At 49.0% G+C, this 22,946-nt stretch overlaps 1 protein-coding gene across 5 annotated transcripts in view; it reads right to left on the bottom strand.

Moving 5' to 3' along the window:
- AP2B1 (adaptor related protein complex 2 subunit beta 1) overlaps window positions 1-22,946 on the bottom strand; it is a 79,479-nt gene that overhangs the window by 3,971 nt on the left and 52,562 nt on the right. For 3 of the 5 annotated variants that reach the window (XM_005010640.6, XM_038165616.2, XM_005010638.5), the window contains 6 exons: window positions 20,038-20,079; window positions 18,077-18,223; window positions 16,661-16,806; window positions 13,943-14,072; window positions 5,823-5,907; window positions 4,964-5,050 (listed from right to left, as the gene is read on the bottom strand). In XM_005010640.6, coding sequence (XP_005010697.1) covers window positions 4,964-5,050; window positions 5,823-5,907; window positions 13,943-14,072; window positions 16,661-16,806; window positions 18,077-18,223; window positions 20,038-20,079 — 637 coding nt within the window. The remainder of the gene's footprint in view (window positions 1-4,963; window positions 5,051-5,822; window positions 5,908-13,942; window positions 14,073-16,660; window positions 16,807-18,076; window positions 18,224-20,037; window positions 20,080-22,946) is intronic. The other 2 variants (XM_072025964.1, XM_038165617.2) reach the window with 1 other exon arrangement.

Here is a 22,946-nt window from a genome sequence, read left to right as displayed (position 1 = left end):
TTGGAAATCGGGCAGAGTTGCTAAGCAACAGTGCCAGGCTGTGCCTGGCTGAAGGCAGGGCCGCTAATGCCGTGCGACAGCGCAGCCCTTGAAGGCAGAGAGCTGCTGGGAGCGGAGAGCTGCACCCAGCTCTGCACGGGGCTGTGGCTCCCCATCGAGAGCACAGCGCCCAGCGAGGCCCCGCAGCAGGCAGGGTTAGGGCTGGGTGGTGCTGCCAGGCACACACGGCCCCATCCCGCAGTGCTCGGGGACTGTGAGCCACCCCAGAGCCACGCGAGCCCTTCTGCAGGCCGGCAGTCTGCATCCAGCCTCGCTGCGCAACTTTCTGCGGGGCTTTTTCTTCTGGTTCAGTGCTCCTTGTCACATTTGGAGGATACAGAAAGATTTCCCCATCACCACTGTCAGAGAAGCTGATGACATCAGTCTGTCTTTCAGTGCTGGTTTTCTTTTTAAACAGCACTTCTGATTACCCTGCCTCGGAAGAGCTTCACTTCGCACCCAACCACCCAAGATACCCAGCTTAACACCAACAGGGCACCTTCTTTGAACACGGACCTTCCTCCACTCTGCAATGAACACTGGCTGGCAGGGAGGAAAACTTGACCCTTGCATTTGTGCTGTGGCGGCTGGAAACATCCCTGCTCCATTTCTAGCAGCACCCGAATGGTTCTGAGCAGCCAGCCGAGGCTGCATCCAAACACCAGAGGGATCTGGAGACTCGGATCCAGTGGGGAGACACTTGGGTCAGTATTATGACAGCACCTCCATTTCCCAGGTAATAGGGTTCTTTACCAAATGATCAGGGTACTAGATCCCCACATACCTAAACACACCTGAGCAACTTGTTTGTTCCAGCAAGAAAATCCCATTTCTTGCAGCCCTAGCCTTGGAGCATCACTTGGGAAAAAAACGAACGACCGCCGCGCACCGATAAAGCCCCGTTCAGCTCCAAGCACCGAATTTGTCATTTCACACCAAATTAAGGACCAGCAATAAGGCAGCAAAACCCAAAGTTGCTAGAACTGCTGAACAGCACAGCGACTAATTAGCTCCTGTTTAATGGCATTCAGGCTCCATGTGCAAGTCAGCTTGTGCTCTTTCACTCAGTGCGCTTGAGTAAGCAAAATTTAAAAAAAGAAAATCATCCAGCTAATCTGATTTGCATATCTTAGCCTAATGTAGTGGTCCTTTAAAATTTAATCAAACCGAGCACGTTGAAAAGCAGCGGAGAGGCAGCAAACGGAGCCTGAGCGCGTGTTCGGTTGCAGGGGAAACCTCACTCGGCGCAGCTGCACCAGCAGCACCCGGATTATCGGAGCCGTAGCAGTCTCTGAATCTATTTTCAGGCACGAATGACACGAGCGCCGGGTAAAACTGTCACAGTACGAGCAGGACTCGTTAGCAGTCATTAGGATGATTTCCAAAGGAAAAAGTGCTGAGGACGTTGCAGTTTTGGGCCCTTCCCAAACGCTACCAGGGCCTGCTGCTCGTGCTCCCCGCCATCGAGGGGGACGCCACTGCCTGCTTCTTGCACTAGATCCCGCTTTTTGTTTAAGGCAGAACAATTACATTAGCTCTGGACTCGTAATAGATGAGATTGCAGGGGTATAACCATGACCTTGCGTTTTCATTGCAAGTTGTATCTGCATCCAGCTTTCTCCACAGCACTATCATAAGCTCTTCCTAAAGAGGCAGATGCATGAAACGGAGCTCTGATCGATTCAGGATGTGCAGAGCATCCCAAGCACACCCTGGCCCCACAGCACAGCTCCAGACACTCCTCCACACAGCCCCAGCCCCGAAGAGCAGCCTCAGGACCACACCAGCTCTCACTGCTGGGAACCCGAGCCCAAATCCCTCACCCAAAATTAAGCCCTCATCCCTCACGGAGTCGCTGGAGATCGTGGGGATACCTCCAAGGATCCAGGGCTTGCGTATTTTTGGAACAAAGATGCTGGGAAAGGAAGGGATGGGAGCAGCAAGCTGGGACTTTTTCAGGGCTCCTGCTCCTCGCCCCGCAGCCTGGCACCTTGCTGTAGATTTCGGCTGGCGGTGCTGCACACTGCTGCCTGCAGCAGCCAAAATTTCCCAGCTGCTCCGTGCCCTGGCATGGGTTGAGCTGCCAGGGCCACGAGCCTTTTCTGCCACCCCCGTTCCAACCCATCAAAGCTCCGGTCAATCCTATTTGACTTGCCTCATGGGCACAGGATGAGTCTTCTGCCCACAAAGGCCTCGGAGCAGGCTAACACAGAAGCACCTCCACCGGCAGCCCGTGTGCCCATCTCCTTTTTGTCTGCAGGAACAAAGGAAGGAACCCGGGGAAAGTGCTGCTGTTCACACAGGAGGTGTTGTAAGGTGGCTGCTGCAGTGTGACAGACAGACAGCCCTGGATGTACACGAGATTCGTGAGCTGCTTTCTTGACAGAGAAAGCCCAGCTCCATAAAATCCCCGTTCCAAGCTCGTTTTCTATTTTTATTTTATTATTTTTTAGTTACTTAAAACTTCAGTTTCCCCACTGGGCTATGAGACCCAGCACCTTCTAAGAGTCATTGAAAGCTGCAGACTTTATTCCGCACAGCTCTGCTCCAGCAGCTGTTGTGTACCTTATTTTATGCGGTGGTACAAAAGCTCCGTGTGATTATTTCAATTATTTCAGACCTGCCAACTGCCCTGGCCGAGAGCTTCATTCTGCTTTGGCATCTCCCACAAGGAAGGCTTCGGAACACAAATCCCTCTCCTCCACGAGGAACAAGTTCCCAAGGATTTTATATCCCACACCAATTTGCTATTCGCAGAAGAAAGAAACAAGGTGCCTTGAAAGAAGGTGATTTGAAACAAGGGATCAAGATTTCAAGATTGTGAATCTTCCAAGATCACTGCCCTACTGCAGCGTGTGACCAAGCAGGCAGCGCTGCTCTGGCACAGCCCAGCTGCCAGCTGGATTCAGCTTTCGTCAGAGCTCACCCCATTTACTTTGCCTCCACCCTGGTGTGCACCAGGGGACACTTCCCACGGTACAAGGAGCCTCTGGCCCTGAGGGTGCTGGAAGCCCAGCCCTCACCAGTTTTTGGGCACGCCTGATTATTGCAAAGACAGGCGTGGTGCTCTTCAGACGGTCTGTGCCAAAGGCGGTCACTGCTTAGGTGGAGGGCGAGCAGCAGACTGCGTCAGGGTTGCACCAGCAGCTGAACACGAGGACTAAGACAAGCACACACCATCCTCCCAGCTTTCCCTCCTGCAAGCTCTTGGCCTGCTCCCTGCCAAAGCCCAGGTGGTCAAGGAAGGAAACAGCCCACAGAGCTGCAAGAGGGAGGAGGTGTCTGCAGTGGAAGTACAGGAACAGAAACTTCAGCTGATGGAAGCGTCTGAAATCTGTTGGTGAGACATGACCCACTTTCTCCCGCACGTAAGCAAGAGGCTGGCAGACCCTGAGAGCTCTGGAGCCTCGAAGTGCTTGGCCACACTCAGGAGAAGCCCCACTTCCAGGGTGCTAGCTCCAGCACAGACAGCTCTGCAGAGAAACCTCCTGGTGTGAGCCACTAACGTGGTCTCCACCGAGCATCACCGACTAGAGCAGGCTGGGCAACATCTGCCCTCTGAATGGCAAAGCCCCCTTGTCTCGGACCTGCCACTCCATGTTTTGTTTTTTGTTTTTTTTTTACCATTTCCTTCTGGAGGGAGACGGGTGCATGGACCAGGCTGTGGGATCACCTGGCCACCACCCTGCCAGAGCTCATCCTCCCAGCCTTGCACATCTCCTCCCAGCTACATCCTCTGCTAACCAGGACCACGACACCCCAGCGCCGACCCAGAGAAGCTACCAGCATTTTTGATCTGACGTACAAAGAGCTGGGGATGGTGCAGCGAGGGCATGGCTGGAGCAGAAGGCATCAGGGACGGCAACGCTGCAGTGCAGGGGGAGGCAGTGCCAAGCGTGGTGGGGAGCAGAGGGAGGGCTGGGGGAGGTGCAGAGGTTGTTCTCGTCTGAAACCCCACAGTGAAATCAAGTCAGAAGGTTCAACAGCTGCTATTTCCCCCCCCCCCTCTTGCGTGCTCCATCTTTTATATTCAAAAATAGTAATAATTATGAGTACAAAGAGACCCATGGTTTCTTTCTGCAATTGAGGCAAGAGGGTGCTCATTGTGTAATAGCAGACACGAGAGAATAAAAAGGTTACGGGGTTTGTAATCAATAGGGACACTTTTTTCCTCTGTGAAACACAGCAGCTTTTGGTAGAATCGCTTGGCTCCCGTCCAGAACCTCTCGATACGGAGCAGAGCCGCTAAGCTGGCCACGTTTCACTCCCTACACTCCCTCATCCTGCAGTAGTAAGGTCACACCTGCAAGAAGGCTCACAAGCAGGGGCAGCTAGATACCTGAAGGCAGAACGAAACAGGATGGATCACGATCAGGGCACATCCAGGCAGCACCTAACTACGGCATCTCAAAACTCTTCTCTCACACAGCCTGTCCTCAGTACATGGCAGAATATTTTTGCAGTGGCATGTAGCATTACTCTGCCACAAGAGAAAGGCAAAAGAAGATGCTGAAAGGTGAAGAGTCCAGCCCAGGATTATGTAGCTAGGGTAAAGGCAGGGCTGTACGACACTGCCTGGCACAACCAGCAGCAGGACAGGATTAAGCGCAGCCCCAACGCAGCGTCTGGCTCTGTCTAAAAGAGCAGCTTACAGAGCAGAGTTATAAAGAGAATAAAAGAATACAAGATGCAGACTGAAAGGAAGACGCAGACGGGTGGAATCGAAGATGTGGGGCTTCAGATGTGCTTTCACAGACCTAGCTATGGACCTGTGCTTTTATAGCCCTGGGATGCAGGGCTCACAGGCTGCTGTGTTCCTAAGCACAATGCCCATGGCCCTGCTGCCCATACGCACTGCTATTCACAAGGAGAGGATCAAAGGTGGGTCTCAGAGCTCGTCCCGCGGCAGGATTAAGCTACTCACCGGCATTCAGGTGGCAGTCTTTAATCTGGAACTGCAGCTCGTTCTCGTTTGGAATGTCTTTCCATGTCGCGAGGAAGACCTGGCGCTCTACAAACGAGAAAGACAATCAGCACCCCCGGCCCCTCGCAGGATTAGGGCATTAATTAAATCACTGCAGAATGATACAAGGTAAGGACACAAAAGGCTTCGTGGTCACATTTTGCCCTGGTGTGGTCAGATGCAGGATTTGCTTCTAAATGACCTCAATTGCACTGCAAAAGCAGCAAAGCTTTGGTGGTTTTCAGACCTCTCCTCCCCCCAAATCAAAGACAGTCTGTGAGCTGCTTACAAACCAAGAACATGGGGGATTTGACAAGAAGGAAGGAGACCTACACATTTAGGATTATGTTACTGTCAAAGCTAAGATGCTGCTGTTCAAGCAGCCTCCCATCCAATTCAAACAACGATTTAGTAAAGAACGGGCAGCTAAGTGGTACAGTAAATAGTGCTACGTGTGAAAGTGCTGCTGGGACAAATCCTGCACCCATTTGAGTGAACCAAACAACAACAACAAAAAAAAAATCAGGAAAAAAAAGAAAACAAAACAGAAACCAGTCTCAAAGAAAACAGACCCACTCCTCGTCTGGCAGGATCAGAGCAGAGGACGCGGGACCTGGAAGCACAGCTACTGGAGTCGCAGGATGACAGGGAAGAGCTGTCAAACCTCCAGTGATCAGTTTGGGCTGTGGAGCTGTGCTGCCACGGCCATGGATCATGGCCAGGCACATCTAAATCTCAGCCACAGGACGATTGTACCTGGCTGGGCACTGTTAGTGCAGTCTGGCTCAGGGAGGCTGCCCGCAGACCTGAAAGCACTCACCCATTTTGCCATCCTCTACGAAAAGCACGTTGAGAGGAATTAGGCAGCTGAAGTAAAAGACATCAATGTTGTTTTTCACAGCCACCTGTTACAGAAGAAACAGGGGGGTTAAAGCATCTGTATTGCCTGGAAGTCCAAAAGGGTCCCAAGATTTTACAGTCTCGCCGCCTGTCCGTGCCCTTGCAGTGCTCTCCTAGCACAGGGCAGCTCTGAACACGAGACCACCTGGAGAGATGTTGCTGAGTGGAGTTTCAGACAGATCAGTCCCACCCCTCGGTGCCCACTCCATTTTCACTAAAAGCTGCCCAATCTTCTCCTGGGAGCATTTCACTGTGCTGCTTCAGAGACAATTGCACTGATGGGGTCACCACCAGCATCCTCACTCCTTTCTCCTCTCCCTCCCCTCACTTCTTCCACCTCCCAAGGCAAATTCCTCTGTCCTGGCCACACACATCTCCTAGCACGTCTGTGATGTTGCACAGGAGCTTCTCCATCACCCCTCTTTTTCATCTAATTCTTGCAATTCCCCAGCTCCACCCCCCTGTTCCTTAACCCCAGCTCTCAGTCACATCTGAACATCCTCAACGTCTCACAGCCTGGTCATTCCCTAGAAAGCCTGAAGCTGATCCACTCACTGCACCTTCCTCCTAGCATTTTCCCAGTCTCCTGCCTTAGTTAAAGCTGTGTAGAGAATGAACGTGCATAGAAAACATGTGCTGGGTGGTGATTCCTGGAAGGAAGCTCTGCTATGGAGCAATCAGGGAGGTTTAAAAAAAAAAAAAAAAGAAGAATTTGACAAAAGACTTAATTCTCAGTGTTGTTAAACTCTGCCAGCCAGGGAGATGCACTGCACTGCCTTTTATCACACAAGCTTGCCACGTTACCAACTGAACTCTGCCAACACCGAGAGCAACCTCACTTTCAGTTTTCCCCAGGCTGAGAGCTGACGGTACAGCAGGAGCAAATGGGAGGGCTGAGAAAGTGCATTGTCATAACATAGCAGAGAAAACGTGGCTCTGGGCTTTATTCCTATGCCTCTCACGCTCTCCTTGCATCATCCTGCACAGCGATAGCCTGTCACGGGAATACAGTTCAGCAGACACCTGCCATCGCTTGCAGTGAAGGCAACGTAGGCTGGAAGAGAGACCTGGAACTGAGGTTGCGTGGGGAGGAGCCTTGGCTTTCAGGAGCCATTTGAGCTCCCACTTCCTTTGAAAAATCCCAGAAGGAGTTCTCCAATTTGTCACCCGGCCGAAACACAAACCAGACCATGCTGAATGCTAGGCCAAAGCAATAAATTTGCTGCTACAAAGGTTTATGCCAAGGCAACCTCCATTCGCATTAAATAATTACATACATTAGTGTTCTGCTGAGCAAATCTATTGTGCCACAGTGGCAGGTTTAGAAAGACACCCCCAAATGTCTGTAAAAATAGCTGAGGGTAGACAAGGGAGGGGAATAAACCAGAGAATTCAAACCCAAGTCAGCACACACGCCAGAGGACAAGGGGTAGGAGATGAACACCCCATACGAACTCTTCCAGCAGTTGGGAAGGTCCCAGAAGTGCAAAGCACAGCCGAAAGGCAGACGTGACAGCCTGTGAGGTTTCTGCTCTCAGCCATCACTAAAGGTAGTAGCTTATATTTAATTCCCCAGCGCAAATCAGCTTAAGATGGGATTAGTTTAAAGCCTACTGAAACCATGTAAATTATGGTGCAACCCAGAAAAAAAATACTGAACTGGCCCTCAGCAGGGAGCTGCCTCACGCTTCCATCGCTGCCGTCATATTTGGGAGCTGGAGCACCTGATGTTCGAGCTAGAGGCTCCAGGACCCAGAGGGGTAAAAGCAGATTGGTGGCTGGGCCGAAGTGATTCACCTCTGCAAAATGTGATTAAAAAATACTGGGTGAGCAGCCAAAAATGCACCTCTGAGTCTGGGAGGGGAGCCTGGGAAAGGACAGCAGCGTGGCCATTCGAGATGCTCTGCTGGGACACAACAGACATGGAGATAAGCCAGAAGAGTGAAAATTGAAGCTAAATGTCTGGGAAAATTTGATAGTGAGCGTTATTAAGCAGCACAAAATTCTCCTGATGAAGAGAGAAGCTCCAGTGTGCCTGAAGTATTTAAAATGAGCCTTGACAACGCTGGCAGTAAGAGGTACTGTAGCAAAACAACAAAGCAGAGCAGGGGCTATGCTGCGTGACCCAAGATCTCTCCCAAATCTGATTTAGTGATTAATTGCCTTGCCTTAGAACAACAGGGATTACTTAGCTTTTGGAGCTAATTGTTGTTGCCATACAGCAGAGGATCCTTCCAAGAGGGGCTGGGAAGCAGTGCCTTCTCTCCAGTCACGGTTCTAGAGGCTCGCACCAAATTAATATGCTAACCCTGTCCCTGCAGTTCCAAAAATGCTATAAAAAGGTATCTGCTGACCTGCTTCTCAACTCTGCAGAAACATACTGAGTAAGCTGCTTTGGCTGTGCTCTGGAGAGCTACACAATTAAGATGCTCTGAAGTGTAATTTCTTCCCAGCAAAGCACAGCAAGCCACACATCAGCCTTCCCCCCCCAAACCGCATCGCTGGATTGAGCAACGACATCCCATGTTGCCTCACAGGCATCTGTAACGATGCAGGAATCAGCTGGTACAAATAATTTTCACAAGCAGGAAAGGAAAACGACGCAGCCTCCCAAAACCTATAGCGCTGGGACAAGATGGGCAAGCTCTCCAAGACAGCTTCCAGCACGAAACACCACGCACTTCTCAGAGCAGCCAGGCACGCACCGTGGTCCCCAGATGAGGTCCAGGCACAGCAACCTGCAGACACGTGGGCAGGGGAACACAGACCAAGAAGTGGCTAAGAGGCTCTGCCGGCTGCTAACAGCTGTCCAGGGGCATACCTCAGCCCCAGGAGCATCCAGTGCCACTTGACGGGCTGCAAAAGCAACCTCAGGCAGAAAGCAGATCGAGAGCAGAGCCTGTGAGAAACCGAGCAGCTAACAGCAGCCACGTGCCCAAAAAAATCAGTGCTCCTTAGGTGAGAGCACAGGCCTAAGACAATCAATGACATTTGAAGTGGTATCAGTAGCTGAGAAGTCTCTCCAGGTTTGACATGCTTGAAAGGAACCTCCACTCGCGTTCAATAAATTCTCCGGTCCAGGCTAACTTTGCCTGGGGCTTCGCAGCTTTAACCTGTCGACCCGCACTTGAACTATTAAATCTTTAACAAGAGCTCCAGCCTCAGACATTTGAGAGTTTAAACAGAAGCGTTTTGAATCAAAATGGCTTTCCATCTGCAATCTTTTTGAAAGGAGAAAAAAATTACTACCTTGCGAATTTAGTCAAGCAGACTACAAAGCTTCTGAGGGATAGAAGTCAAAAGGTGCCAGATTTTCATGTGATGCTTCACTGCTGAAAAGGTCTGAAAACACTAGAAATTGGCACAGGGCTCCCAGTTACTTACATTTTGTTTGTGACCATCTGACTAGAGGAAGCAGTACTTGCAGAAGTAACCTATGGAATATATTTGCTCACCTTGCAGCATGATCCCCCTACCCTTCTGGCGTCCTTCCTTGTAGTGCAACGCTCTGATGGCCAACATACGGTATTTTGGGGAAGAGATACCTCAAAGGAACAACGCTAAGTTATTTTCTTCAATAGCATGGGTTTCTGACGCTTTAAATCCCAGACTTGAGCGTAAGAACCAACTTTCAAAGTCAAGTCTGAAAGCAACACAGATGCTTCCCATCAGCAGCAAGTACACAACATACCCACTTGGAATCCCATTAGCACCTACACTAAATTAAGGATTTACTTCGAGTTTGGTTTTGCTTTAGAGCCTGGTAACAGCCAAACTGTTAAAGTGAGAACTCTACTCTGCAGAGTCTTTTTTTTTTTTTTTACCTCTGCCAGTACAAGGTCATGGTCTATTCTGTGACAGTCTGCTGCTCTGGCTGTCAGATGCCTCCAGGGAGTGCTCACTGTTTTGCTTCATTCTCTTTGACAGGTCGGCTTCTCAGGATCTATAGGCGCCTGACAGGCGCTGCCAGCCTCATGCTGTACCTACAGGCACAAGTCCCAAGCCTGGGCAGCGGAGCTGTGCGTGCAGGGCCAGGCTGGGTGCTGCGCCCTTGGCCGGCTGCAGGCACATCGCTTACGTCAATGGTCAGAACAGCGAGTTACTGGGGGAGGGCTGCACGCTCACATTCGCCTGGCTGGATGAGAAATTCAAAACACACATTTGGTAAAACGTGCTGCACCATGTGCCAGACCCGTCCTCATTCAGCAACCAACAGCTTCGCACAGCTGAGCTAGGAGCCAGCCGCAGATGTCGAGCCATGATGTGAGTGTTACTTCGGAGAGCCTGCTGGGGTTTCTCCTCTATGCTGGAATAAAACTCTCATTTGTAAAGGCTGTTGAAAAAAAAATAATCCAGGTAACAAACCCAAAAAACCACCTTCCACTTTTAACTACCCAAGGCTGTTGATGGTTGGTCCCGTGAGCCTGACACAGCTCACACAGGCCAGTACCGTGCCATTTATCGAGTGGGCTCCAAAGGCAATGACATCTGCCTGGACTCGCTGCTCATGCCAGTTCTCAGCCTTGTTTTCGTGGAGAGGTGATACCGTGAAATCTGTTGCCAAGTGCTGAGGGCTCTGCATTTGTGACCCAGGATGCATTAACACTTCTCCTGAACAAGAGCTCCGACAACCCTGCACTGCCAGTGAGAAACCGCGGTGGGGAGGAGCGCAGGTGAGGAGTTAGAGCAGAGCTGAGCCTGGAAGGGTAGGTACGATCCGGTGTGTTAGCCTGGCTGATCTTTTCTCATTGAGAAAAGTTGTACCTTCATCTGCCTTTACGGAAACAACGCTTTGCCAAAGTCACTGGAAGAAATACAAACGTTCTGCACCTCACACTGCTTCGCGGCAAGGGAGAAGTCTCCATTTCCAAGTGTCACTTTCCAGGAAGAAATGCAGCTGGCAGATCATCCCTTTCTGTGCCTGCCAGTCCAGTCCAAAACATTTTATGGGCGTTTTGGAAAACTGAAGCTGTGCTTCTTTCAGCTGTGTGTTTAGTAGCTGCAACTACCAGCCCTGGTAGCTGACAGCAGGTAACACTGGGGAAGGCAACGCGCTGATTGTCAATTTTGAATGTTTATCCCCAGAGAACAGCAATGCTCCAGGCTCAGCCTCTCTACAGCTCCGGGAGTCCCCGCAGCTTGTTTTTGATTGTATCGACTCCTGCAAGTAGTTACCATCTCACAAAAGAGATTATCAGCCTTGTGACATGACAGTCAGGCTTGGTTCAGAAACTCAGCAGGCTGGCTCCACTTCACCCTTTCCCACGGTTATGGGAGCAATTTTTGTGTACGCAGATGAACAAACAGAGTATTCTGATTTCATAGCATTTCACAGCCCTTGAAAGGCCATTTATTAGGAACAATGGTAGCATAGGAGGGCTCTAATTCCAGGCATCTTCTTATTCCAAATTTTGCCTTAAGACCAAGAACCATCCGGAAAGAATTACAGTTCCTCACCAATGCAAAATCCAATTTCAGAACCCCTTTTTCCTCTTTGAGAATTCAGCCCTACAGTGCTGTGCCCGGTACAACTTTGGCCTTATCCTTTGAATAAATCATTGCTTGACTGGGTGTCGAACCTGAATCTCAACGGGTCAAGAAAATTAGCATCGCTGTGTTGGGATGGGAGGGAGCAGTCTGCTCATCGTTAGCACAGGATGCAAGACAACTGGCATCAGATGACTGTCTAGTTGGGAACCGTAGTTATATTTTACCTACGTAAACTCCTGAAAATATTTCAGCTTTCATCTTCTTGTAAAAAGGGCTTTTTGTTAACTTGTCAAATATTTTAGTACCTTCCCATAATTACAAGTGTTAAGATTAAGCCAGCTGTACCGGGTGAAAGATTAGAAATGGTAATAAAAATAACCTGAACAAGACTTGAGTTCATTACTTCCGAAATAGTTGCCTAAGGAATGTACAACTAGCCTTTGAAGTTCTTAATTAACATGACAAAAAGTTGAAAGCTATCCGTTTGGTTACTTGAGGACTTATTTTTCTTGTTACTAAAACAGAAAAGGCCCTGCCAGAATAGGAGATGAACAGGAGGTCCTCAGGTTCAAACCAGCCCTGAATCTACTTCAACGTTCCCCAGCTCAGAAAAACTGCATTAAGCAAATTCAGCTTGATGAGTGTTTTGGTTCTTCAATGAATACAGGGACATTTGTATTCTCTACTCCTATATTGTGCTATAAATTGTTCCCTAAGTAGGTCACCAAAATGATTTCTGAATGTTTCGAGACAGATCATTTTTACATGAACTCACAAAACAAACCCAGAGCCTTGGCTGTCAGGGCAATGACAGATCTCCATCAAACCCACTGCTGTCAGGAAAGTAAGGGGAGTGCTCTTTTTAACTTGGCATCTGCTATCATGATTCAACTCTTTGCAGAGAAATATACTATTACTCCATATGGCAGCTTCCCTAATTGTAAAAGGGCAGCCAACTTCTATGGCAATGAGAGCGCTAGCAAATTAGCAGCTAAGTCTGGCACTAATGAATGCTCTGCTGTCTCAATATAAGGTAGCTGGAGGTTTCCTCGCATGTTTTCTCTTCGCTTTGTTCTAGCAGCAGAAGCTACAAGAAACTGCGTTCTGATTCCTTTAGAGATTTAATAACCCAAATACTTCGCTTCCTTCCTGATCAAAGGAAGCAGCAACTTGAGAATGCCTCGTTGAGAGGGTCTCTCGTGTTATGGAGGCACATCACATCATCTAGACGACTTCTGCTCCCTTCAGAGCAAGTGGTGGAGTTCACACCAGCTGACCCAGAGGCAGTGATGCAACACGTCCTCGTGACATGGATGCAAAGGGAATCCAGATTTTCTACAAGGCAGAAGAGCCCAGTGGAAGGAAGCACATGTAATTCCCTCCCTGTCCGCATGCTCCCCCAGTCGCATGACTGAGCTCAGAGTTGAGTGTAGGACTGCTCGTTTGAGCGCCAGAGAAGCTATTTCAAGCTGTTTGCCCAAAGACTCATCAATAAGTCATAAGCCCCAGAATGGAAGTCAAGAGTAGGGGAAAAAAAACAGTTGCTCAGGCAGAATAAATAGTAACTTTCATTGCACTCTCAATCTAAAAAGAGAATGAGCTGCTTCAAAATATTCCCCTCTATGGACTGCTACGTTACAGGAACCCAGCCTAGTTCCCTTCTCCTGGAGGCATGAGGCAAGTGAGACGTGCTGCAGTGCACGTTGACTGGATACTGGGAAAAGCATCTTGGAGGGCCCAGCTACACAGAGCAGGGACAGTCACGGAGCCCAGGACAGCTGCAGGTGACAGCAATGGGGACAGGATCCTTCCAGGTGAGGACCACAGCCCTTGAGGCATGCCAGTACTGATGCAGACAGCCCCAGGTCCAAACATGGGGAATAACTCCCTGGTCTGTCTTGCCTGCAGCAGCCCCACCTGACAATAAGCTTGTTTTATGGAATACTGTCCCTGGTGTGCACGCAACAGCCTCGTTATTGAGACATTCACTGCTTATGTCACTTCTGCCCTGCCTTTCATAGGACACATCTTGTTTGCTTTGGCTTCATCTATCTGGAGGCAAGGACATGTCGATGCCTTTGTAGAGCACCTGGAAGTGAAGAGCACTAGAGAAATACTGATCACATGGCAGTTTCCATCCTTCCTGCAACTCCTTTAATTGCCTCAATCCTTGCTGGTATTTCTCGCTGCCTGCTCCACCACAGGGACGTGCTCGCTCTGTTCACACCAGCTCCAGTTCATAAGCCCAACCAAACCTCATGACGTGTTAACACAAATGTGTTGCTGGAGCAGAGACCTTACACAGATATAAGCACTGGCTTTGAAGTATTTGAAAAGGCGAGTAACAAAATTCAAGGAATCTGCTTCAGAGGAAGGAACAGGAAGAAGTTTTGGCCAGACTCACAGCCCACATCTGTATAACCTTCTGGCTTTGCCTGGTTACCCTATATTCATAGGATTTTGTTATTAGAGTCTTACCACATTGTGTTGGGATAAACAAACCAGACCGAGTAGCTGATCTTCCCCCAGCCCTGGAGGGGCAATTCTTACCTGGAGGTTGTTCAGAGGCTCCATTTTCATGACTGGTCCCAGGGTATTGAGGGGCAGGGAGACATCAATGCTTTGGTTTGGCATCAGAGGTGTGTGAATGGCCAACGGGGTGCTTGGGATGACTCCGAAGCTGGGCAAGAGAAAAGCAGAGGTGATGACAGCAGTACTGCATTTTTGGGAGCCCCAGCTTGACTCTATGGGAAACCAAAGCCAGAGATGCTGTCCCAACACCTCTACACCTTTTTGCCAAGCACAAGCTGGCTCACCTGTCCTCTCCTAGGCTGCCCCTGCTGTTACTCCAGGAAAAGGAACACAGCTCACTGCACCACAGCAGATACTCAAAGCAGGACAAAGCAGAGAAAAGTGAACCAGGGCGGTCTCCCTGACAGTGTGCACATCCTGCTCAGGGGATCAGCATCTGGGAACAGTTCAATCAGTTGCATGACAACAGACTGTGTGCTGAGCAGCAGCCCGCACAGCAAGGAGCGGCATCTGAACTTAGGAGAATGAGGAGGCAGGCTCAGGCCTCTGGGCTCACTCTTAAGAGAGCTGCAGTGGAGTACATCACACACCGTGTGGCTGTTTATTACTGGGAGCTATGGAAGAAGGAACTGAAGCTGCTACAGAAACAAATACATAAGCAAGGAGGAATATGTGGTTTGTAACAGAGCACTGCAGAACAAATAAATCAATGAGCCGGCTGTCTGGTCCCCAGTGGCAGTGCCTGGACTTAATCCTGGCTTTATTGCTTAGTTTGAGACTTCTTCAGCTGGGGACACACACCACAGCAAAGCAAATGTTTGCTTGCCTCTTCAGTCCAAGTGGCACTTAATTCCACAGGCACCTCTGCTTAATGTAGAGAAGAGGTAAAGTAGCTAACATCTAGCTTAACACTTCTGCACAATGTCAGGGCTTCTTTTCAAAAGCACGTGGAAGTGCAGATGCATGAGATACTTTGGGTGCCTACTTCTGATCGTGTTTCTCTTTAGCAGCACTCACATTAACTCAGAGGTGAGAGAGCACTTATAGGAACAAAGATGTATAGGTGTGGATTTTTATTTCAGGCACTGAAAACTGATTGTGTCTTTGCACAAAGCCAGCTGCACGTGTACTGGTTGTGTCACTCTTTCTGAAACCAGCAGATGCACCATTCTTGGTTCTCCTGTTTTCAGCTCTTTGGAGCTGAAAAGAGAACTGTCAGCAAGGGCCTAGCCATGTGATTTGCTTTCTGCAGCTGTTTCACCTTGGGGGACAAAAGCCCTGGTGTTTTTCCTCATTCTCTGAGGGGAAAGAAAGTTGTATTTTCCTAAGTGGCCTTGATATTATGGCACACTAGAGCTCTAGCTTTTTTTTTTCCCCCCATGCTTTATCCCAAGACTGCAGTGAAGGTGATTAGTAGCATCAGGAACAGAAACTTCCCAACCACAAGCCTTAACGTTTAAACCCAGAGCCAGCTCACCGCAGCTCTTTCCAACACAGACACAGTGGAAAATGGTGACACAAGAAAAGTATTTGTAGAAGAGTAAATAGTAGTAGATTATATACAAAGCATGTGCTGATATGCTGCAAAAGGAGGACCTGCTGTTTCACCGTACAGTATTTAAACTGATATCCTTGAGAAGCACCATGTAGGTGTGGTTAGAACACAGCTTGATGTATGGGGAAAAAAATCAAACACAAAATGCCTTTTTTCCCCCAGACCAATTTGCATGAAACATTTGCATATAGCAGCTTAACAAAAACTCTCCAGAAAATATAGCAGTCCAGGGAGAACATTTACTAAGAGTTACGTAGCATAATGTCTTTTGTAAGTAAATATTATTCGTCCCAAGAAATCCCAAATTTGCAAGGCTAACAGTGATATTGAAGAGATGGTTTCAGTGGACTTTTCTTACAGAGAACCCTTTTCCTGTGAAGGGATCTTAAGAAATCAGTGAGGCACTTCAGTCACAAGATACTCCTTACAGCCTTGATAAAAATCAGCCCAATCCTCGATGCACTGCTCACAACAATTCACGACAAAGCATGCTACGTGCTCTGTGACTGGGAAGGATACTTATGGGAAGACACGGGTTACACTGCCATGTCACATCTCTTGGCTAGGATGTGTTTCTGAGAACAATTTGTATATTCTAAACACTGAAGTGGCTGTTCCTTCTGACAAAGTCATTTGGCTGCCAATTACTGGGAAAACATGTGCCGTAGGCACTTACCTTGCAACTTTTTCATTGACAAATAGCTTTATTAATGAGACCTGTACTTCCAGACAGTTTGAGGGGCAGCACAGCAATTAAGTCAGGAGGTAAAGTCATTTGGGATTAGTACTTGTGCAGCTCAAATGCTTTCCTGTTTATGCTCTCACTTTCCTTAGGGCACTTACTGGCTATAAAACCACTAACCTGCCTAACAACTCAAGAGGTGGCTTTAAAACTCTGCAGAGATGAAATGGGGAAGATGCTGCTTCAAAGCCAGGAGAATGATGGGACCATCTCCTGCCTGTTTCCTCAATGGAGGAAGGCTGCAGTACCAGGACAACTGAAAAACGTCATGGATTTATCAGTTCGTGTTTTCATCTCTCTCACAGAACTGTGGTGTGATGGGTTCAGGCTGTATCACACACCCACGTAAAAGGTAGCAGTATCTAGCAGTGCAGACAGACTCTTGTCATAGGACCTTCAAGCTTTTTAAGATCGCAGACAAAGTCTATTGCTTTCTTACCTGTTCTTGTTGAACTGAATGGCAAAGTCGGTCATGTGCTGCAAAGCCTTGTTGGTGAAGTTCATCTCCATGTAGATGTGTCCCTGCCTGTGACTGAACGTGCCAGAGATCTCCAATCCTTTAGCTTTCACTGCAGGCAGCCAAACCTGGAACACCAGAGATCTCACTCAGCATGAGAAGTGTAGCCTGGAGACAAACAAGCACAGTTTTCCTAACAGGAAAGTCTTCAGTTAGGAAATCCTGCTACCTCGGCACATTAAGCCCACAGATGCTAAAGAAACTACAAGGAAGATACAATGTGGGGTGCTGAAAGGATCAAGCTCACCAACAAGACATTAGCTTGCTGCTCCTAATGTATATTTGTTCAAAGTATTCACGTAGGAATTTAAATATATTTTAACATTGGCGTGCACAAGAAACACTGAAAGCTTGTGTCCATCACACTAACAGGAGACTTACCGTGTCTACCAACAGAGGGGCTTCTCCAAGGATTTGTTGGGCTATTAGAGGCAGGACAGTACTAAAGTTGTACCAAATAAAACCACAGGGCCAATACTATTAGCTGTTTGTATTCTGGATTCCCAAATAATATTTGTGGGGAAAAAAAATATCAAATTTGAGTGGTTCAGATAGAAGTACTTAGCTCAGAATTAGTGGGTTCTTTTGTCCTTGGTCTTATACAGTACATAATCAAGCAGCCACAGACCAGAAGTTTTGAGTATGCTTTGCAGTATCCTATGAAATCTAGGATCTCTGGCTGATTTTAGTTTATATGCCCATTGACGATTTAATAAGAGTGCAAATTTTTGTTTATTCCCTTTGAGGCATGGAAAGCTAACCCTGAACTCCCTGTGGTTGCTCTACAGCCTGTTACCAAAATCACACACTGGGTATCTAATGAACGCTGCAGACCTCTGTCACTAACAGAGCATTTATCTGCATGACATTGTGGAGTGCTCATCCCAAGCACGAGCTTATCTTCAGCGTCATGTTCGATTCCTTCAAATAAATGAGTCTTCCAGGAAAACTGTAGCTAATGGTATCCTGCCCTCAGTGTCCTGGGGAAGCATGTTGAGAGAGTAGGTCTCCAAAAACACCTGTCCGATAAAATTGAAATTTGCACAGCTGCTATATGCTATTCTTTACAGTAACATTGTCACATGAAACATGAAGGAGCTGCTAAAGAAAACTAAATCAAAAATAACAACAAAGAATAACAAACCAGAAGGATGTTACTGTCTCTTACAAACCACTTACTCTGTCCAGGAAAAACCTAGGCAAACATAACGCAAAAGAATTGAACAAAGATGCCCCGACAGCACCTGAGACCAACAACAGAGGGGACATGTGAGCAGTTTCAGTCCCTGTAGCCCAAGGTATGGCAACATACTGAGGTTGTTCTTTTCCCTTACGTACAGACTTTGGAGCCACATATCCTCCGGGAGCCATGCCTATACCAGACGAGAGTTCGAAGAGATCGTTGAGTCCACTGCTCACCACCGCTGGGGTGGGCGAAGGGGCAAAGGTGGCTGGCACAGAAGAGGGAATGTAGGTCTGCCCCACCTGGAGGGGTTAAAAAGAACAGGCACCGATTAGTATCTCATATGAAGAACGCTATTTGTTAAATAAAGCATGAACTTGGGCAAAATCCTAAATATTTTAAAGCCGTTTGCAGCTTCCCTGCAGAATTACCAATAGTGCTAAATAATGCATTTGAATTCGAAAGCTCTTGGCAACTAATCCCTATACTCGGCTGTCACCTCAACCATGCAATAGCTTTCGCATCATTTTTATAGTTTCAGTAATCTATTCCCACCATAGAGGAATCTTTCTTCTCCATTGCTCCTTCCTAAAAAGACAGTGTGCTTTCTGGAGCTACCCTATGTAAGCCCGGGGAAAAGACAAGATGCTTCAAATCTTCCCTCAATTGTACCAGTCTTCAGGAATCTGCAAGATTTTGCATATCCAGAGATAGCAAGGGAGGCAAAACTGTATCGTGTACTCCCACCCAAAGCAAGAGCTCTGTTGCCTGAGGACAACATTTCTGCAACAAGGGCAATCCTTCCCCCTGGTCTTCGGAGGACACCAAACTTGGGGCATTAAGCCTCAGGTGTCCAGCTCCTAGGGGAACAGTCCCACCCAATTTATGCTTCCAAGTTGTCTTACTGTGAGCAGGAGGAATTAAGTGCTTGAGGCTAGGATTCACCAGTCAGCAGCCCAGAACAGGCAGAACGACCGAGGCAGGCAGCAGGAAATACTGGTGCTGGGGCTGAGATCTCACCACTATTCTGTGCTCGGGAACCTACCTGAGATGGGGCGTTTTACATCCAACCCCTCGGACAGGGAGCAGTGGTGGTTTTATGGAACTGGGTGGTGGGTTTATGCTGGCCCAGGGAAGCAGAAACCTGACTTTGGAGGTGTGATCTCTGCAGAGTAAGCATCTCCCATGTTCTGGAGCGTGCTGCCTGGGGGCTACAGGCAAACCGTGCCACAGGCTCTCCTCTGCCCTCATGCCGAAGTTAGACAGGAATGCAAGAGTCACAGGGAAAGGAGTAGAGAGAATGACTGCAGCCACAAGAAGTGTTTCAAGGGCCCTCCTTCCAGAACTGAGTATGCTTTTCTCATTGAATTACTGGCTACGCAGTGCTAGGAGGAGGGACTGGAGCTTTCTCTGGGAGCTTGCTTTTGACCATGGGTTGGAGGCACACTCCCTCCTGCCTGCTGTGTCTCCAAACCATTTTGCATCATTTTCCAATGCTTTCCTGAAAGAAGCTGGTACGCATTTGAAGCCAAGGGTGCTTTGAAGCAGCCTGAAAGTCTCCCATATCCTGGGCAAGCGCTCGAGGTACTAGGATGCTCTCAGAGCACAGGCACAGAAAAGGAAGCCAGGGGCAGGCAGAGCGCAGCGCTGACTGTGCTTAGTAGGAAAGCTCAGAGCACCTCTGCAGGATCCAGAATACCAGGATAAGTTGTACGTGGCTTTTTGGGAGGAGAAAAGCTATTCAGTTCTGACAAGCCCCTGGTGACACTGGCTTTGGGTTACCAGCACACAGGTTAGCACCTTTGGCCTTTCAGCTGCCAAAGCAGTTGCACGTGGTACTGAAATGTTAATGCTGGTGCTCAAATGAAAAGCTCTGAGAGAGAAGAGCTAAGCAGAGTCAACAGCTCTGGCCCTGGCTGCTCTTAGGAGAGCCCAGGTGACAGCTTGACTCAAAGCAACACAGGTTGGGACCTTTGGGTTTTGGCTCCAGTCGTCCATTTTCGAACCTCTCCAGGGATTTGAGCATCTTCCCGCACATAATGGGCAAGGCTGTGTTTAAAAACCCCGAGCTCTGAGCAGCTTTTTAAGGTGGGGAAAAAAACGGAATGGCACTTACTGCCGGACTTCCTCCAATGCCCCCGCCAAGGTCACTGCCAAGCTGAAAGAGAGAAGGAGAGAGAGGAGAGAAAGACCGAGTTCATTTAAGCCGAGGGTCAGAGGGCCAGGGAAGAGCTCACTCGGCTGCACCGCTGCGAGCACGTCTCCCTTGCTGGCCACGTACAGGACAGACAGAAATGCAATGATGGGAAAGCACAGGGAACAGAGGGGCTTTTTTTTTTAGCTATTTTATGAGCAGAGCTGTTTGGAGAAGTACCCCCTGCACCTATTTGCAGAAAGGAGCCTTTGTCAGGTTAATAAAACCCCAAACCTCGCTCCCTCGTGCGCCTGTCACCTGCCCCACAGCCTGCGCAATCCGCCACGTTTCATGCATCAGTGCTTCTCCTTCAGCCCACAATGTTGGCTGCCAGCGGGCCCGAGCAGCTCTGCAAAACCCAGTGGGGTAACTGTGAAAGGGAATAAAAATAAACCTGACAGGAAGCTCGCTTCCTGAGCGCTTTAGTTTTCGAGGGAACAGCTCTGAAGGACGGCAAAACCACAAGGCGCTGTGCCATGCTGCCACGCTGCTCCTTCTCAATGAGCAGGAACAAAGGGAAGGGAAGGTAGCTGCTCTCACCAAAGCCCGTTTAGATGAGCTTTGTTTTCCCTTTGAAGACTGCTGCCCCTCCCTTGGAGAAGGCAAAAGCAGCTTCCTAACCTAATGGGCCACTCGAATAGTGGAGAGCTGGCAGCGCACTGGGTGTTTTGGTAATGGTCTCTGCCGAGCTACAGACACATCTGGAGGTAACTGGACTAGCTGCTGCGCCCACCCATACACCCTCCATGAACACTATAACCTCCCCAAAGCCCGTGTCCCAGGGCATCCTGCAGCTGTCCTACCAGGAACTCTCTTTGTGAAGCACCTGAACCACTTTCTCCATGACAAAACCCATTTTTAAACATCCGCACCGTTCCACGCACTCGAGAGATTTCAGTGCTCAGGGCAGACGCCAAACCTGGCTACAAGTGCTGCTGGCAGGTACAACATCACTCCGTGAATATTTATAAGGCTCTCAACAGGTGACTGAGAGCCAGGAGAGCAAGCACAGACCCGCAGCAGTTGCTCACTACAGAGACATCTCCAGGGCTGTGTCCTAGGCTCTTGCTCAGAAGACCGCCGTGCTTTTTGCCTAGCGCGGGTTTTTGTCATGTTCAGACATGGATCATGCCCTGATGACATGTATGTAGGAAGAAGTGAGATCGCTTTTTTTCCCTTTTTCCCCTCTGAGTCTCAGTTTATCCCTACCTGAGGTCCTGGGGAATTTTATAGGGGGTCCCTCACCATCTGCAACAGCCGCCTCTCCGCACACAGCCCCAGCCCCTTGCTGCCTGCTGGGCAGTGCACGAGTCCAGTTTTTCTTTACTTACTCAGATGACAGAGAATAGAGCGATTGCAAAGTCAAAAGAAGGATCAATCAGACCAGAGAAAGCCAGCCAGAAGATTCAAATCCAATTAATACTGAGCCTATAAAATAGCACTGATTACACCGTCAGGTCTCTGACTGAGACCGCCTGGCAGAGCACAGTTCTGTTCTACAGACTGCTCTTCAGCCAAGATGTTTTTAGATGAATAGATCAGATCATTTACACCTTGTTACTGGCTCACTAAGGAGTAATAAATGCATCTATTACACCTCATCTCTATTCACAGTCTTGCACACAGATGAACTTCACACTTTCTGCTGACAGGCAGTGAAGTCCAGAGGAAAAAAAAAACTGTAAATAATCCAGTTCATTTCCAGCTGACTGTATGCACGGAGGATTTCTGGTACTGTTGTTTGAGGCAGGAGGAAGACTGGTTTATCAAGCAGCAAGCATTTTACAAAGGGTATTATGGAAATGAGGGAATAATTCTGCATAATCGAGCCAGATGTTAACTGTGCTACCATTTCCTACTACACCCTCACAAGAGGCTGCAGGTTAGGAATCCAGCCTGGAAGAAACCTCTACACTGGTATCTCCACGTGCTCGCTGCGAGCAAGGGGAGGAGGGACCTCTGGGGTTCCTCAAGCTGTCTATCTTCCATTTTCCCTGGCTGTCAGGCCCTGGGGTAAGAGCAGAATCTGGATTTGTTGCTTGCTCTGAGTCGAGTCTCCAGCTTTACAAGCAGAAGAAAAACTTGTTGGCTCAGAATTTATCACGAGCCTCCTTACATCCCTAAATGGCACCCAGCATCTTTGCTTCGTGGTAAGAAGAGCTCTTGGCAATGCCAGGATCTGACCTGCTGCAGCCCAGCTCTGCTCCTCAGGGGTCTGCCACCCTCGTGGCTCCTGTGCTCAGGACCGAGCGCTGCCGGTGGGTGATGCTGATGCACAGCGAGCTCCAAGGGGTGGGCAGCTTCAGCACGTCCCTGCGGGCAGAGCTGGCTCTGCCTGGGCAGTGAAAGAAGTGACAACACGTCTACATAGAGATTTAAAGGGGGAAAATAACAAATACAGCATGTTCCACACCAGCTCTGGGGCGTGCTGCCCATCCCAGCAGCACACAAGCCTCTTTCCCCATTTTTCTTGCCTGTCACCCTCCCGCAGCACCTGGTTCAGAAACTACAGGTCCCGAGCACCCAGTCCACCTGAGACACCCCAGAGGTAACTTTCCTCCAGCCTCCAGAGGCGAAGAGATGGTAGCAGCAGCACGAGTATGAGGGAAGGAGGAAGACAGAGGGGACAGGAACCAATTACCCACCGAGCGTCTTCTCCCATCTGTAGTGAGAGGCAGAAGGGAAGAAGCAGATCTTAGTCAGGCGTGAGGCGATGCTGAACCAATTCCCAAGGGCTCTGCTTAACCGTTTCCATTCATCTGGTGGCCGGGCAGCCCCTCCCGAGGGAGGGAGGCTGTGATCCTGCCTGCCCCGAGAGCAGATTGCCAGAG

This window comes from Anas platyrhynchos, chromosome 20 (genome assembly GCF_047663525.1).
Source record: "Anas platyrhynchos isolate ZD024472 breed Pekin duck chromosome 20, IASCAAS_PekinDuck_T2T, whole genome shotgun sequence".
NCBI classification, from domain to species: Eukaryota; Metazoa; Chordata; class Aves; order Anseriformes; family Anatidae; genus Anas; species Anas platyrhynchos.
The sequence above is the reverse complement of the archived record's forward strand: the minus strand, read 5'-3'. Positions and strand labels throughout refer to the sequence as shown.